Source organism: Schistosoma haematobium, chromosome ZW (assembly GCF_000699445.3).
Source record: "Schistosoma haematobium chromosome ZW, whole genome shotgun sequence".
In the NCBI taxonomy this organism is placed as follows: Eukaryota; Metazoa; Platyhelminthes; class Trematoda; order Strigeidida; family Schistosomatidae; genus Schistosoma; species Schistosoma haematobium.
The window spans coordinates 78,952,902-78,972,453 of NC_067195.1; the positions used below are offsets into that span (position 1 = coordinate 78,952,902).

General features: G+C 34.4%; 1 protein-coding gene across 1 annotated transcript in view; it reads left to right on the forward strand.

Moving 5' to 3' along the window:
- The window catches only part of MS3_00010501 (uncharacterized protein), a gene marked incomplete at both ends in the record, with an annotated part of 137,077 nt that overhangs the window by 63,901 nt on the left and 53,624 nt on the right, over nucleotides 1–19,552 (forward strand). The window contains 2 exons of the mRNA XM_051218877.1: nucleotides 8,217–8,465; nucleotides 15,360–15,512. Of these exons, the coding sequence (XP_051072574.1) occupies nucleotides 8,217–8,465; nucleotides 15,360–15,512 (402 nt within the window). The remainder of the gene's footprint in view (nucleotides 1–8,216; nucleotides 8,466–15,359; nucleotides 15,513–19,552) is intronic.

Here is a 19,552-nt window from a genome sequence, read left to right on the forward strand (position 1 = left end):
CACAGAATATGGTGTGAATCCGGATACACCTGCGTAATAGCAGCAGCAATTGCAGGTGAATCATCGGTCACAATGCCTACCAGCTGTCGACTGTTGGTACATCGTTGTAAAAAACGCAGGAATGCAGAAATGAATGTTGACGTTTCGCGACTTAAAAAGGCAATGCACATGGGTATTGCCTTAAAATTCATATCCAGGGCAACGACTTGATATAAATGGACGTTCTCGTTATTCGTTTTGTACGTCCCGTCAAAACCAATTACGTCACAAAAGTGACCGGCCAAATTCACTTGCTCAGCAGTCATGAAGAAGAAATACGATAGACAGTTCTCATCGTCCAATTCGTATTCGCAAAGCCCACCCAAGGATGTTATGTGAGCTTTCAATTTCCCGTAATCACCTATAGTGTACATTATGAATTGGCAAATTCCGTACCAGGAAGGTTCGCGTGTGAGAACACTTTGTACCGCATATTACAGACATCTTGGTCGGTCAGACATTTCCCATAAGATTGGTAAGCAAAATTCTTTATGTGGAATGCAGCGGTACCGGAAATCAGCAGCGGTCTCACAGTTTCAAACTCCCCATCCGTTAACCTGCGCACCCATGAATTACCTTGGTACCTCAGGGAATTGCACTCGTGATTGTGATGTACATATCCACGTACAACAGTCCAATAGCCGTCTATAATCTTACAAAACATAAAGGCCGGACATTGGGTGTTCATAGAAGCCCTTCGTTAAAAAAATTATAAAACAGTTTACCAAATTACCTCCTCCGTCCAATACGTTGTGACGAACCGCGAGATCTTATACGCCCATTTCGCCAACACACAAATTTAATGTACGATTTTTGATCTCTGCCAATATGCGACTCTCTCACATAATGACTGTAAGTCGATCTTTCAAAATTTGTGATAGTGGTCTTTAACGCTTCAACCGATGGAAACGCAACCAGAAACAAGGTAGTCAAAAAGACTTCCTCCATTTCCGTTACGTGAGAAACACCAGCGCTTGTACTCAGCACGTTTCCCTGCTCCATAATGATGATTGAAATTGTGCTTCGTCGACAAGTACTGATAATTTATAACAATTTTCAAGACATAACTAACCAATTAAATCTAATTTTTGAAACTAGCCATTTCATTGGACGAAACACGGGATGAAAAATATTATAATTTGGGGGTGGAAAATTTTTTTAAAAAAAAATGGCCGGTCGGACAATATTATTCTTCATCTACTCTCCTTTCTATGTAATTGGAAAAGCCTTTATGCAATATTTTGATATTTTTGAAATCGATTTGGTGGTCGTTGAAAATGGCGTTAACTGCCATTGCCGATTTAATTTGAAGTTTATCCAGATCTACGGGATTGTTAGGAGGTTTCTTTGTGTACCTAATGTGTTCTTTGGCTCGAGCCAAGATTTCACGAGATGACTATCGAATATCGAAGGTATCACAATCGATACAACCTAATTTCTAGATGGAGTTCTGTGTAGACATGAAAGGGATTTTTTCTATTAAGCGAACTAAAGTATTTCGAAGTGTGTTCGTTGTTTTGTAATATACTTTAATTCTGTGTTGTTTTAAGATTTTTTGGAGTTCTTCTGTCGTGCCATGACGGTATGGTAAAACTGCAGTACCAATCCATGCCATTTCATTCGAATCATTATTATTACGCACTGAACTAATTTTTCTATTCATTGGGATATTACAAATGTATTATTTAATCAGATTATCAGATAAATTTTATCAATTACCAAGATTAAAAACATCTTAATTTATAGCAATGAGTTCAGTTGGTGGCAAATCTGTAAATTTGGGCATTAAATAACATTCAGATTCAGTAATAAAGTAACATGTATGTGTCGGAGGTGGGAGTCGAACCTATGCCCACATTGTGGACCAGAACACCTAGGAGAACATTCTTGAAAGTGTTATAACTTGTGCCCTGTGTCCTATTAATGTATTACGTAATGATACCACCAATTAGAGATCAGAGAATTATCGACCGGACCAATGACGCATAAAACCCGTATGAGCAGTCTAGAGTCCTTACCGGTCCTGCTTCCCGTTTAGCCCTGCCTATTAAGTTCAGAACACCAATCTCAGTCTCTATAATATGAATAATGTATTTCAAATATACTGGGTTTATATGTAAATCAAACAGACCACCTCACACCACAAATAGAAAACAACATTTGTACAAGATCAAGCCAAAAGTGGTTGTGAATGTGGGAGACTGTAATTAATAGACTGGGCAGAACTCAAGAGCGGTAAATCGTAGGGTTAAAATGAAGCTTAAAATAAGAGGAACATGAATATGCATAGGTTAGGTGCTTAACAATCATACGATAAAAAATATACATATAGTATTAGTCCAGAAATAAATTCCAACAGTTACCATTCATTATACTCATCGGGATATAACTGAAAGTAACATGACTTCTCGTTTATTCATAGGTTATACAAGTAGATATTAGATGCACAGTAAAATACCAATGAGAAATGTGATTACTATGTAAGCTATGAAAAAAATATATATATTCACGAATATTTGTTTATCGAGTTACAAAGTAAATAAAGCATCTAGTAGTTACAATGTTTTGTTAACTTATTCTTCAGAACTTATTGAGTTCTAATAATGCCACTAAAAATAAATCTTGTCAGAATGAGGATTTGTGGAAATTGTAGTACTTTAATCGTTGAATTCATGAGCCGATTTAATCTAGACAATCGTGGAAATCCTGTAAGCACTGGAATAAAGCACTAGGAAGAAACGACCTCCCAGTACTTCCAGGTGTTTCCATAGTGGTTTAGCTTCAACTGATACATGAATTCAACTATTAGAAAACCATAAGTACCATGAAATAAATATGGTTCAAAAATATACAAATTAATTTATCAAACAGTAGCTAATCCCGTGTCACCCAGCTTCAGTTAGAGACGTTACTATTAGGCTATCTGGGTCGCGACTGTTCTCCTGTAGGGGTGAGATATATTTACAATTCATTGATCACTGGGTGGGGATCAATGTCATGTATGTCAGGTCCTTCTTAGTGCAGACGGAATCCTATCGACAAAGTTCTTATTATGGTTGTGGATAGACATTTAAAGTCTGACAAACTCCTGTCAGGTGTTATTTTATCAGATACTAACCGTCCCCTTCACCCATATCTTTCTCCTTGTATATCCTCTGGTAGAACGAGACGTAATTACATTAAAATCCATTCACGCAAGCAAAAGTATAAAAGTTCTGTAATACATTACCTAGCAAATATACTCTGTGACGAACAGGTTGTAAAAGTTAACCTAGTAAATAACCTGTATTCTTAAACGTGTCTCTAATCTTTGTTTTCACCTTTTTCTTTTTTGTTGTTTTTGTAAGAGAAACTTGTTGAAATACCTTGTGCTGAGAATTCTATGTTGTACCAAAATATAATATTGGATAAAGCCATTAATTAATAAATAATAATAATTTTGAAAGCTGTTTTCATTATAGATTAATATGAAGTAGAGAATCATGAATTTAAGGTGAAAACATTCTGAATTCTACAGTAGGTCAGTTATCATAATGGACTATATGGTATGTACAATATCCAACGAACAATCAAGAACCAGATATAAGGCCTCAATAATAGTTTATTTCAAGATTTCAACAGAATGATATCCGGTTAGAAATCATAAAATTGTAACCCGGATATATCTAATTTCTTTCATTAACTAATCACCACTTACAGTTACGGATATCCATTAGGTTACTTTTATCAACTGTGATCAGTTTGTAATGCATCTAAATGATTGCCCTTAATACTTCTGTCATTTACAATATGCGTATGACTTTTTAATTAATTTTTCAAAATCAAGAATATAAACTTTAATCATACTAATATACAAGAAGAAAAACAACAACATAAAACAGTTATAAGCAAAGATGAATAGTGGTTAGCAGTGGAATCCAGGACGCACATTTCATCCTATTTAGGATTCGTCAGTGGGATGTACCTGCATCTCAAAGTTGGTGTTCACTCTAGAACTCGAACCCAGTAATGTTCACTTCAAACGTCATCACATTATCCATTTGCTTGTGCAATGGGGTAAACAACATCAAGTGAAATAAAAAACAATTATCTTTACTAGTCATTTGAACTTTATGGTCATCATAATTCTCTTCTCTTACAATTATAGTCTATAATATCCTTTCATAGGTATTGAATAAACATATTAAATATTGTGATAAACATAATATTAACATAAGACAAACTAATATATATTTCAATGGTTGAGATCATGAGTCATTTGAAGTTAGACCACTATGGAAAACCTGGAAGTACTGGATGACCATTTTGTCTTATTGTAAGACATGATTTAGGCGTTGTCTAATCCTATTTACAAGAATTCAGAATACTAATGTTATAATATTTTCAAGTACACTTATTAATACTTAACATTCTATATTTCAATTGTACAAATGTAGATTCTAATAAATGAGTCATTTAGTCATTTAGCAAAACGCCCTTCTGTTAAAATATTTAAATGTTGTCCACTAATGTTTTCATTATTTTAAAGTACATCCATAAAAATATATAAAACTGATAACTAGGGCATGTAGTTCAACTACACAACAACAACAACAAACACCCCAGGTTATATATTGTTACTGTTGGTAATATTTAATTAGTTTATCTAATATACTACTTAGATTAGATGGTGGTTGGAGGTAGTCAACAGGAAACTCTGGACCCGGGTTTCGTGCTACTTAGCACGCGTCAGCAAGGTGTACCTGTAATCTTGAGGGAAGTGGTGCTCCCTGGCGGGTTCGATCCCGTGTCACCCAGCTTCACAGTCAGAGACGTTACCACTGAGCTCCTGTAGGACTGAGATGTAATCACAATTGATTGATCACTGGGTGGTGGTCAATGTCATGTGTGTCAAGTCCTTATTTACTACTTAGATTGAGTAAGAAATTAAAGATACATAGGTGAAATTGAAAACTATCTATTACATTCACTCGGTGTTGTTTTTCTTGAATCTGCCCATTGTTATTTAGGACTGAAATTGATCAGTCTCATGTTGGCATATGTGCATGCTGTGCGGATTGCCTCGATATAGACTTAAGTCACAAGCTTTCTAAGCAAAGATGGATAGTGGCTAGAAGTGGAATATCAGTTTATAAAAAATAACTGATATGTAGGGTTACTAGTATTTTAACCTTGATACTTTTTTCCTTTTTTTAAAAAAACAACGTTTTTTGAGACATGAAACCTTAAAGTACTAGATTCAGTTTTGTGTATTGTAGTAAATATCCACTATTATTAGATCAAATGAAAAATAGCAGTTAAACTTTACCCGGTTTTCAACGGATCTACATCTGATACTAACCAATGATACAAATTATATTTTGGTGATCTATGGACTGTGTAGCAAAAGAATAACCGTACCGTGAGTTGAGTCCAGCACTAATACTGAGATGTAACTCCAGGAGTTCTATTGATAAATCGTTCACTCTAGACAATGAAATATGTTAGCGTAATTCCATCAATCTGTTGGAGTCAAACACTTACACTGATTGTTGAGAGTCAGTGGTATAAAGGTTAAAAGCTCATCGCTAGATCTGTAGGTCCTGGGTCCAATCTCCGGCTCAATACTAGGACGAAATACTTGTTCTGTGATACTTGGTTTTAAATAGTTGTCTAATTCAGATCAGCTTCTGATAGGAAATATGAAAATGCAATAATTTCGACAAACCCTATATACCAATGAAAGTCTAAAACCAGATCTATGTATACAAAAAGAGACAGTAATAAATCTTTCTTTGACCTGGTAACATTACCCCCCCTTCCATTTATTTATTACGTCATTCACTATCCCAACTCTTCCTGAATTTTAAAATTACATCATTCATAACTGACTGATTTCAATTCATATCTCTCTTTATTACCATTAATCTATTTTCAGTTACTTCATTACATAATCATCTAATGTGTTTTTAATTCCATGACTTCTAGTCACTAATTCAATGTTCTGGAACTTTTATTTGTTCGAAACAAAAATTTTACGACTTCATTAACTCTATCAGAATCTTCGCTACATCATAATACATTTATTCATCCATAATCACCCTCTTATGTATAAGTATGTCAATATCTGTAATAACTCCGATTTTCAAATATTTTAGGTTGTAAGCTGCTGATGAGAACCTAACGAAATAAAATGAATCCATTTATTATTCTGCATCAATTTTTGTTCTTGCTCTCTTTAAGATAATAAAGGGAATTATGTGTATGAAATTCATTTACTTAAGCTATACATTCGTATATACAGTTATATGGAAAATACATGTATATAGGAGCATAGAAAAGATTGCATCACAAAAATGGATTCAAAACTAAATAGCAAATGAGATTACGTACTAATCAAGGGTTAAGGAAGAAAATATTTTATGGGTCAGATAATAGTCCAATTAACAGATATGAAGGAAAATGACAAACACAAAAGTTCAGATCCTGCGAGGCGGGATCATGGATGCGCACAACTGAAGAGTCCCACAATAGGACGAAACGGCCGTCCAGTGCTTCCAGGTTATCCATGGTGGTCTAGCTTCAATTGACTCATGATCTCAACTATTAAAATTACTAAAATCTCCACATAAACCCTTCGGAAACTGAATAATAATCAAGAAAACTTGTATAGGGTAGTAATAATAACTGATTAGAGTGGAACTATGTAAAATACTAGTATAAAAAACTAAAGAAATTCAATAATAATCAAATAAAAGTGCAGAAAAATATGCAGAAAAAACCCCGAAACATACCCATTCAGGGAATTAGGCCAAAAAACAATGAGAAGTTGGACGAATCTTTTCTGAACGCAAAGTTCAGGATTGAGTTCATGGATTGTCATTGCTTCAGCAGTGCATAAAACATTGATTCGATGCCCATTCAATCCAGTTCCTTTGACTCTGTAGATTTCTTTTAAAGAAGAATCTTTTGGAGTGATATGTTCACAATTGATTAAATGCTCCTGTGTAGAACTAGTAATTGTTTTACATTCTCCTTTTAAAAGCCAAACGGGATAGTGTTCTAAAATTATTATTATTATTATTATTATTACTCAGTACTATATTTTTGGTACAATATAGAATTCTCAGCACAAGGTATTTCAACAAGTTTCTCTTACAAAAACAACAAAAAAGAAAAAGGTGAAAACAAAGATTAGAGACACATTTAAGAATACAGGTTATTTACTAGGTTAACTTTTACAACCTGTTCGTCACAGAGTATATTTGCTAGGTAATGTATTACAGAACTTTTATACTTTTGCTTGAGTGCATAGATTTTAGTGTATTGACATCTCGTTCTACCAGAGGATATACAAGGAGAAAGATATGGGTGAAGGGGATGGTTAGTATTTGATAAGATAACACCTATCATGAGTTTATAAGACTTTAAATGTCTATCCACAACCATATTAATTATGACCTCGAAAGATTCACCACACACCTTGATAACTGCCTTCAGCACTCTCTGTAATACAGCAAAGTCTTTTCTCAAAAGCCCGGGAAAGAGTAATGGAGAACAGTAAAGAATAATAGGTAATATGCAACAATTGACAAACTGTAAAAGTAAATGATGAGTAATCCCAAGAGCATGCAATCTCTTTATGTAGTAAGTCAGACGGAAAACCTTCTTCGATAACAATAAAACGTGAGAAGACCAGGAGAGATCAGAGGAAAAGGTAACACTAAGATAATTGACCTTCGACACTGTGTTTATCAAAGAGCCTCCAATGGCCCAAGCATCATGGGATCCTCAAGTAGAGTTTAGATGCCGTTCATGTCTCATGCTAAAGTTAACAGTTTGACATTTAGACGGATTAAGTATAAGACCATTAACAACAGACCAACTATCAATACGAGACAAAAACTCATTCACTTCTATAGAATGTAAAGAGATAGAGATAGGCATACATACAGTGAGATCATCCGCATATTTCATAAAAGTGTTTCCTGTAGAAGATGTCAGATCATACCGAAAAAAAGGGGTGAAAGAACAACTCCTTGTGATGCGTTTGGACAGTGATCTCTTTATGTGGCCTATGTAACGTGACCCACATAAGCAAACAAATATATTAGATACACATTGATGTATATAAAAGTTTATATCTTTACTTTTAATATGCTCAAAAATCTGTATTTTTATATTATTCATTCATTCAGAAAAGTGATATAAATGAACATTGTACAGAAATTGATAATGAAATGCAACAATTAGATATTCAATTAAATAAATCATTAACAAATTTATATGAAATTGAAGAAAAAACAAAACAAACCGATCAATGGTTAATCAATCAAGAAAGACGTTTAACTACTTTATCAACTGGACCACCGACACAATCATGTGATACAGTAGATAGTATATCAGAACAATTAAAGTCTCATCAACAATGGGTAGATGAATGTAAAGTATGTAGATGAAATTATAATCTGTTAGTAATATATTCTTAAAAATTATTATCATAATTATCAGAAGGGGTTTTGTGAAGATTCTAGAAATTTCACTAGTTCAAATCATGAGTCAATTGAAACTAGATCACTATGGAAAGTCTGGAAGCATTGGATGGCATCATAAAATTGATTCGAGACTAAATATTAAATGAGGTTACGTACTAATCAAGAGTTAAGGAAGAAAATAGTTTATGGATCAGATAATAGTCCAATTGATAGATATGAGAAAAAGAAATGACAAACTTAAAGGTCCTGGGTTCGAATCCGGCTAGACGGGATTGTGGATGCGCACTGGTGAGGAGTCCCATACTAGGACGAAACGGCCGTTTAGTGCTTCCAAGTTTTCCATAGTGGTCTAGCTTCAATTGACTCATGATTTCAACTAGTATTATCATAATTATTAATATTAATTCATTTTGTATTGAAATGTCCCATTGATGTTGAAAACAGTAATTGATCAGTCTCTGGGCTGCTAGCTACCATCTATCTCTGCTTAAAGTACTTGTGATTTAAAGTAATATAGAGGAAATCCACACAGGACGCGCATATGCCAATAAGAGACTGATCAATTATAGTACTAAGCATCAATCAGAAGATACAAACAAATAGTATAGAATGAATTAAAATTTCACCGTACTACACATGCTGGTGGTTATCAGGCCTCAGTAGCTAAGTGGATAACTCGATGGCGTTCAAAGTTTACAGTACTGGTTTCGAGTCACAGAGTGAACATTAACTGTTGGAGGCAGGTAGATTCATCTAACGAGTTTTTATATGGGGTAGAACGCGCCTTCTGGGTGACACGGGTAGCCACGATCCATTTCTGCTTATTATTATTAACATAATAATAATTATTACTTATAACGTCATTTACCTTGACGTACGTTTTACCTCTAATCTCTTTTGATCTAATATTTTACAAATTTTGAAGATGGACTTATGTCTAACTTCTTATATGGAGAGTCTAAATGCTTTAAAGGAGTGTTGAACACTAACTTTTATGAATTATAAACTCTAGAATCGTACCATTCAACCTTTACAGCACCACACTATTTTTTCCTCGGTTTCTAAGAAAAGAACTTATTGCATTGCGGAAAGTGTTTTTAAAACACTTAGTAAGATATATAATGAATCATTAAGAATGTGGTTGTGTATAGAAGAGTAAGAGACGTTTGTTGGAAAATTGTGTGCTAAGAATTCTATATTGCGATAATGCAATAAGAAGACGAAGTTTATCAGAATTATGTGATATATTTGCGCAATACATTTCGAACAATCTGATCACACATTACATACTTGTTAAAAACATTTATATATGAAAATTAAAAGGTCAACTAGACAGGTTAAGGGAAAGTCATAACAAAGGAAAAATATTAAAGTACACAAAAACAAAAGAGCTTATTCAATAGAATCAATCGTATTTGTACTAGTGATACTATTGAAGTGGAGACGAAGCTCTTGACTGATACGTTAATGTATAATGGTTATTCTTTAAAGTTCATAAACCGCTGGAAGGGTTGCAATATGGCTATACCTATGACGCTTCTGGCACCCAAAAAGCGAGTTTACATTATGTTACAATTTAGAGGCGACTCAAATAGTATCATGTTGAAACGAAGACTTAAATTAGCCATCAACCGGACAACTTGTCATTATCGAAAAGACAAGGTCTGTGTTTCACCAAAAGCCAAAACAGCACGAAAGCAATTGTGTCACATCCCATTGCGTCTATCAATTTACATGTATGTGTGGAAACACGAACATAGGGAGGAGCAATCGTGATCTGCAAGTAAGGGTGGAGGATCACATACTCAAATGGCTGCAGAAACAAATGAATTGCAATGGTCAAATAAGATCATAGAATAAATAGACATCTTACTCCATTGCGAAACATTTGGTTGAGACTGGTCATAAGGTTGATATAAAGTCAGCCTTTGTAGTTTTGTACAAAAGCCTTCAAGGGCGTATACTAAGGCTTATTGAAGCCTTGACTGTGCGGAAACTAAAACCCCCTTTATGTATTCAAAAACCATTTGTTCTTACCCTTAACCTACCCTGGTAACACTGATTTATTATCAAGAGTGGTAATCACATTCATTTTTGTGTACTTTAATATTTTTCCTTTGTTATGACTTTCCCTTAACCTGACTAGTTGACCTTATAATTTTCATATATAAATGATCTTAACAAGCATGTAATGTGTGATCAGATTGTTCGAAATGTATTGCGCAAATATATCACATAATTCTGATAAACTTCGTCTTCTCATTGCATTATCGACATTTATCAATGAAAGCATTGTATATTATGATACTAGTTGAAAAGATTTATTTAAGATGTATGGTAAATCTATTTGGAATTGAATCTTCATCCATTTACTAGTCATACAACTGGCTGATGAATACATTTAAAGTACCTTTGAAACAACAGCAACAAAATTGGATTAAAAACGAACATTGTTCAGACTGAATAGCATTAAACTCACGGTAGTATATTTTTTCATCCCATTTTTTCCAAATATTTTTCATTCTATTCGCTCTAATTAAATGGCTAGTTTTAGAAATTCGTTATAATTGGTCAGTTATTTCTTAAAATTAATATAAAATGTTAGTACTTGTCGATCGATCACATTTTTCTTCAAATTATGGACGATAGTAACGTACAAAGTACAAGCTCTGTGGTTTCTCACGTTGTCACAGAAACGGAGAACGTATTCTTGAATACATTGTATCTCGTAGCATTTCAATCAATCGAAGCGTTAAAGTGCGCCATCAAAACTTATGAAAGATCTACTTACTGCCATTATGTGGTGAGAGATTCTCATTTCCACAGAGATCAGAAATCGTATATTAGATTTGTATGTTGGAGAAATGGCCGTATAAGATCTAGCGGTTCCTCACAGCGGATTAGAAGAAGGAGGTAATTTAATTAGTGCTATTATATTTTTCATGAAGGACTTCCATGAACACTCATTGTCCGGCCTTTATCTTTTGTAAGTTTATTGAGGGTTACTGGACTGTTGTTCGTGGGAATGTGCATCACAATCACGAGTGCAATTCCCTGAGGTACAACAGTAATCCTTGGATGCATAAGTTAACGGAGTCTGGATTTGAAAGAGTGGGACATACAAGCGCCAAAGAATCTTGTCTTTCCTTATTAAGGCATATGTCTGAAGAACAGTGTAGTTTAGTGTATAACAATGTGTATCAAGTTATTTACGGTAGGATGCCTTCAACACAGTTTCAGATCGAGGCTTCCACTTCTACAGCTGTTGCAATGCCGTTGATCCAACAGACAGCAGTTACCAACTATGAATTTAACGTCGATTTGGATGCTGCGTTAAGTAATAAAGAAAAAGAAATTGTTTCTATTAACTCAGAAGAGTTCACTGAACCAGACAATGACGAACATGCCTATGACAACAGACTGTGATATTTGCAATTTTACGCAGCCGCCTAGTGAAAGCGCTAAAGGAAATGCTTGGGTTTCTTGTCCATGGGAAGTAATGTTCAATTCATTTTATGCTTACGACCCATTACAACACTTCCATAGAGTCCACTGTGTCATGTTCTGCGCTATTATGGATTCATAGTAACCCCTTTGTTCAAGAAAATCTGAACTCTTAAGAGATCGAGTAAAAGGCCCTTTTTAGGGCCACCTACAATTTGATTAAAATCCTTTAGTTTCAATTCCTTGTTTCCATGGCAAATGTCAAGTGATGAATTAAAATCGAACTATAGTGATTAAGCCACCAAAATTTAATTGCAGATTAATAATAATAATAATAATAATAATAATAATAATAATGTGATTATCGCTCATGTATTCGTAAATCTTTCTTAAGGTTTGTAAATTGCAAAGCTTAAGTAAATGATATCGTAGAGACGCAACTTTTCGTCGCTGAATTCAGTTCAATAAAAGTATTTCTCAATGTAATAGGTAAATTGAACAAACCCTGATTACATATCATTAAGCCATAGTGATTAAAATCTATATAATAATTTGAGATTAATACTAATAATGTGACTATCGTTCACGTACTACATTTATGGTCTATAGAATATATACATATCATCTAACATTAGATGATACATTACACTAACCTGTCTAACAAAAGTACATTTAAAATTTGACCTTAATCTCATTCAGCGGTACAATTGACCTAAATACTTATTTGGTGAGATGTAAACCTGTTAGTTTGCATTGAATACAAACAACTCACTTGGTATTGTTTTGTTTGTATCTTCCCAACAAGGTTTAAGACTGCAATTGATCAGTCTGTTATTGGCATATGTGCATACTGTGTGTATGCCTCCACTACTAGCCACTATCCATCTTTGCTCATAAAAGCTTGTAAATTAAGGCAATATCGAAGAATACGCACAGTATGCAAATATGTCAATAATAGACTGATTAATTGCAGTGTTAAACCTTAATGGAAAGATACAAGCAAAACAATACCAAGTAAATTTAAATTCACCACATTGGACAAACAAGTGGCTATTAGGACTCAGTAGCTAAGTGGATAACGCGATGGCGTTTGAAACGAATAGTACTGGGTTCGAACCCCAGAGTGAACATCAACTCTAAGATGCAGGTGAATGCAGCTGATGAGTCCCAAATAAGACGAGACGCGCGTCGTGGATTCCACTGCTAGCCACTATCCATCTTAGCTTACAAAAGAATGCGAAAAATGTTTCAAATGCTTGTCAAAAATGGATATTCTTGTAACGTTTAGATATTTCATGTTTGACATTAAAGGAATAAATAGTCATATATATAACGTAAGTGTACATACAGTATTGTTGTGTGAATACAATATGTAATAAGGGGGTGTTATCAAGGTAATTACCATAAACGAATCACGAATGATGGATGTGAAGATTAAGATAGAGGTCATCAAAAAATAATAACAATAAGGAGGAAAAAAAAGGAAGGGGATAAAAGGTTTATAATATTCAATCTAGGTATTCGGTGATCTAGTCGTAAGCAAAATATTTACCTCAAGGAGCTAGATTGCGGTTACTCTACCTAACCGAAGCCATCTGGATCAACTCCAGAAAACCAAACTTATGTATCCAAAAAAGGTATATCCATACTCTATGTTTACCTTGGCCTTATCTCAATTGACAAGATGAAATTCTCCCGCTATACATTTTATTCACACAATTTTGTTGCATTTTCATTTTTCCTATAATACTATTCTACTAATTGTGACTGGACACTTTACTCCAAATCATTCAATGACCTTTATAATTTACAAATAACACAATTATGAAGGATAAATATCGTAACCGATGCAAACGTTCACCATTTTAATCATATAATATTGTCAAATTGAATAATACATGCCTTATTTTAGCCTTTACCAAATATCACAATAGATAACCTGGAAGCACTGGACGGCCATTTCGTCCTAGTATGGGACATCTCAGCAGTGCGCATCCACGATCCCGCTCGTGGAATTCGAACCCAGGACCTATCAGTCTCTTATTATTATCCTTTTCTCCTCTTACCCCATTTCCAGTCTAGTTGACCTTTTATCTTTTTATATATCAACGTTTTAAACAAGTGTACTATGTATGATCAGATTGTTCGAAATGTATTACGCTAATATATCATCACATAGTTCTGATAATCTTCATTTTCTTATTACATTATCGAAATTTTTGTCTTAATTATATACGTCTCAACTACATAGAATATAAAATGTATAGTTCTAATGAATTCGCAAAATAACTCAATTACAATCTTACGTTTATTTACAATACCAGTTGTCTAGACCATTTGGATTAAGCAACAATTTGTTATATTTATAGGGATAAAGACCATATATATTCTCATTGTTCAATAGTATAGTAGAATACTACATTTATGTACCTTATATAAGAATTAAACATGTATGACATTGATTATTATCCAGTAATATTCATCAATATGAACATTTTATTCTTATAATAGACCAGTTGTGCTTAGAATAACTAAATGGTAAAATCTGATATTGTGACTCTTGCTGATTATGGTTATGGTGAACATATTAAGATTTTTGTAAAAGAGTTCCGGATAGGTTATTATCATATGAGAATGTGTCCATGAATATAGTTACTTATCGACTTGAAATAGAGTAGTCGAGCAAATGATTTATTAATATGAGTAATACATATGCTTTCACTGAAACTGTGTGATAATACCCAAGCCATGTAATCCGCACTTAATCAGTTGGCGATTAGTGTCCGTAGGTATGATATGTACTTTGCACCTTCGAAGTGTAAAGTACAAAACTGGCAGGACCCTGATCCTACATGTTATGAATTAATTATTTAGAAGCTTACTTCCTTACGCCTGTTACCTCACATAGTGGAGGAGTATAGACCAACTACCAACATTCTCCATCCAACCCTGTCCTCGTCGATCTTTTCCAGTTACTTCAAGTAACCATTCATTCTTTCGATGTCTGCTTCCAATTCTCGCTGCTATATATTCCTTGGCCTTCATCTTTTCTGTTTCCATGTTAGTGCTTGCCTCGTGATACAGTTTGGTGATTTTCACAATCTATATCCTATCCAATTCCAATGTCTTTTTCTAATTTCCTCTTCAAGTGCAAGCTGATTTGTTCTCTCCCACAGTAGACTATTGCTAATGGTATCTGACTAACTAACATCGAGTATCTTACGTGGACAGATTTGAAGGATATCTCATTGTTGACCATAGGTACGGAATTTTCTTCAGCCTTTGTAGACATAAGTGAATAAAGAAAGGATTGAGTTGAGTTGAGCTTATTTTTATTCTGAATATCATCACTATTCGCAATCTATATATGTAATTTATTTTCTATTTATTTTCTTTTTATAGAATTTACTTGAAAGCATCAAAAAATATTCTCAACAACATAATCTCAAACCTGAACGAGATGATGTTGATTCTGTTTTTGAAACTGCATCACCACTATCTGATTTAGTAGGAATGATGTACAAAAGAATGGAACATTTAGAAACTGATACTAAAGTAAGATGATTTTTGTTGTGTTTCTTTTTTTCTCTATTTTCATAAATACTCGTTTATTGAAATAGCCTAACAACTGATTATCTATGAGTAACTTTCGTGTTGAAGATAAATCTTCACTGTCAATATTGTAAAGATTATTTACTGAATAGTTCACTAGAATATCCCTGGTTACTTTTATTTTTTTTCGGTGAGTTTTGTCAAGAAAAACCAGGTTATATGGTGGGGGAAGATTTTGTCTACTTTCAAAACAATATCAGTAGTATAGATTTTGAAAGAGATTTAAATAATCCTATACATATGTTGTATATGTTTAAAACAATTAGTTCCTTTGATAAATTTCGATAGGGTAATGAGAAGATAAAGTTTATCAGAATTATGCAACATAATTGTGCGATACATTTTGACTGAGATCTTGAACTGATTGATATTAGACCACCATTGAAAATATGGAAGCATTGGACGGCCGTTTCATCCAATTATGGGACTCCTCAGCAGTGCGCATCCACAATCCCGCCCCGTGGGATTCGAACCCAGGGTATTTAGTCTCGCGCAAGAATGCTTAACCTACTTGACCATTGAGCCGGTGTGCTGCTCGTGGTTTGGTTGAGGTTAGACATGAACATTAACTTAATAATCTCCACAACCCTATACTGATAATACATTTTGAACAATCTGATCACACATATACTTGTTAAGACATTTTTACACGACAATGTAGATCACCAACGTAGATGATCTGTGTCGAATGATTGGTGGTCTACTCGAGTTAGACGGAAGTGATATGAAGAATAAGCTAACTTCGAAATCAAACCCCGCGATCAGCATCTAACTTGAATTAACCCTTTGGCGTATCAAAGTACCATGGCTGCTTTGAAGACCATATAACACAAAAGACGTTACAATGAAAATGTATTAGTAAGCATGAATACAGAGAAGATAGCGAGACCACCACCACATGCACCAGTCCATGGCACACGATTAACTGATGCGTGTTGGTTGTCCTTGACTTTGACGAGGATCGATGATTTGTTCGATATTCAGTAACCCAACTGCCGAATGATTTGGTTAGGGCTCAGTGACACTGTGTTGTAATTGGTCATGATTTGCGTCTAATTTTACTGGCAAATAACTAACTTATTTCCAACAATTTTTCATACAATAATCATTGTTTTCTAAATGAATCAAAAGAAATGCATCTTGAAGTTAGGCTTTAGTGATCAGATACCTGTTATTGATTCTGAAGACTTGACTCCTATCATCCATGCTGTTCTGCAAATCGTTAATAATGATATCATTTTCCGACAAGCAAAAAATCTATGGAGATAGCTCATCGGAAATATCATTTAAGCATACAGTTTCAGTAAACATTCAGGGTTGATAACTAGAGGCAAATGGAAAGTATGAATCGAAACAGTTTGAAGTTTAACAGATGATTCTAAGGTATCTGTGTGTCTCAAAGTTGGGCATATAAATATGTAATTGTCAAATAAGTCATATAATCATTGTTTAAAAGGCATTCCAAATCAGATCACAGTTATTTAAAATCAAAGCGTATGTAGTCATATCAGATAGACTTATCTGAGTAATATAATTTCGATATGTATCTAAAGTCAACTGATTATGGTTAAACTAAAACTAGATGTTATGTTCTATGACTATCGTGAAGTCATGTCAGATTTACCGCATAGTTCAAACTTGTAAAGAAGTGGATAATGTTGGGGACGTTAGATCCCCAAAACTCATAATTTGTAATTTTATCTTTGTGGAGCTTGTATGCAGATGTATGCTTGGGCATTTCTTACCACCCACGCACATAGTCGATTGACGAACTTATCGATTAAATGTTAAAAAACTTCCATGGCAATATCGATTATATATATTTTGTATAAATACGCTTGATTGTGTGCTTGAGCGACTTGGTATCTTCTGGTTGTCTGTAGAATACACTTTCTGCATCTTACCAAGACTTCTGGATCGAGTTAGCTGAATCGACGACAACGGATTAGTATAGCCTATCGAGTCTATGAATCCTTGATTCTTCGTTCCGTTCCGAGTAAGACGAATCAGTAGTTGCATTCAAGTTGACGAACATAACAGATAGAGAACAAGTTTTTTACAGCTGCACAGATCTGCTGCTCATTAGCACATGATCGTATCAGTTAACAGTACATTTAATCAAACCATCATGATTTTCTTATTATTCTGAATTAAACTATATCCTTGAAAATAAGAGTTCATAAAAACACGACTGTCTTTAAAATAAGTAAATGTTACTATGCTTATCGTTTTCTCAGTCTTCACATGGCATTATTATAACGTTTAAAAGGAACAGGAATAAATTAATGAATCTCGTCATCATACCTTACTATAGCTATCTATCTGTATAAAGGTTTCATACTTTTAGGAATTCAAATGAAATATCCATAGTTCAAACCACCTGTAGATTAATATAAGGCTTTTATGGTTCACCATGCAAACGTCGAAAATTGGTTAATCTTTAAAATGCTTAGCAGAATTATATATTAGCTGATAATAGAATGTCACAAGTTAACTAAACATAATAAGGAAAAGTATGTCCACCCATATCATTATTCTGTTAAGATATCAATTTATTACTTACATACGCCTGTTACCCCTCATGGATGAGAATAGGTCACTCAACAGCACTCTCCATCCAACCATGTCCTGAGCAGTCCTTTCCAGTTCTTTCAGATCGTTATTCATCCTTTTCATGTCTACTTTCAATTCCTGACGTAGTGTGCTCTTTGACCTTCCACTTTTCCGTTTCGCTTCAGGATATATGCTGCCAAACATGATTTTTTTAAAAACCTTACTTACTTACGCCTGTTATTCCCAATGGAGCATGGGCCAACAAACAGATTTCTCCAACCCACACTGTCCTACTCCTTCCTTTCCAATTCTATACAATTATTCCTCATCCATCTCATATTTCTCTCCATTTATCAAAGTTATGTGTTCTTTAGTCTTCCTCTCCTCATTTGACATTGAGAATTACATGTGAGGGATTGATTTATGATGCACTCAGCTGCTTTCCTCAATGTGTGTCCTATCGACTTCCAGCTACACTTCCTGATTTCTTACTCCTTCCTTCCTTCTTTCCTTCCTTCCTCGAATCTCATTCGTTCTCTCCCACACTACATTGTTGCTGATGGTGTTTGGTCAACCGATCCAAAGTATTTTACATAGACAACTGATAATAAACACTTGTATCTTCTCGATGATAGTTTGCGTAGTTCTCCAAGTTTCCACCCCATTCAGTAGAACTGTCTTCACATTTGTATTTAGAATTCTGAATTTGGTGTTGGTTGATGGTTGTTTTGAGATCCAGATGTTGTTCAGTTGTACATATGCTGTTCTTGCCTTACCGATCCACACATTCACATCTTCATCAGATCCACCATTTTCATGAATGATGCTGGCCAGATATGTAAAGGTTTATACATGGTTTAAAGCTTCTCCGTCAAGTGTGATTGGATTGGTGCATGTTGTGTTGTATCGTATAATCTTGCTGTTCGCTTTGTTTATACTGAGACCTACTGCTACTGAGGCAGCCATTACACACGCTAACCAGAAAAAAATAATTCAAACCATTTTTTCAAATCTCTACGTTTTAAATAAATTTTATAATTATTAGATATGTTAAATTTCGATAGTTGAGATCATCAGTTAATTTAAGCTAGACTACAATGGAAAACTTGAAAGCACTGTGACTTTTCAGCAGTGCGCATCCACGATGCCGCCCCCCGCGAGATTCAAACCCAGGCTCTACCAATCTCGCACGCGATCGCTTAACCACTGAGCTGGCATTTCAACTATTGAAATTACCACAATCACGACAAAACCTGTTCTAATACTAATCAACATATACTCACTAGGGACGGTCTCCAGAAGGTATTTATTGAAGTTTTATTGAAAAACAGTAACCAGTGGAGTTCAACAGGATCTATTATGAGATAGTAACTCACTGAAGACAATAATTGATGCGTCGCTCAATTTCGTGGATTATTTGAAGTTAGACA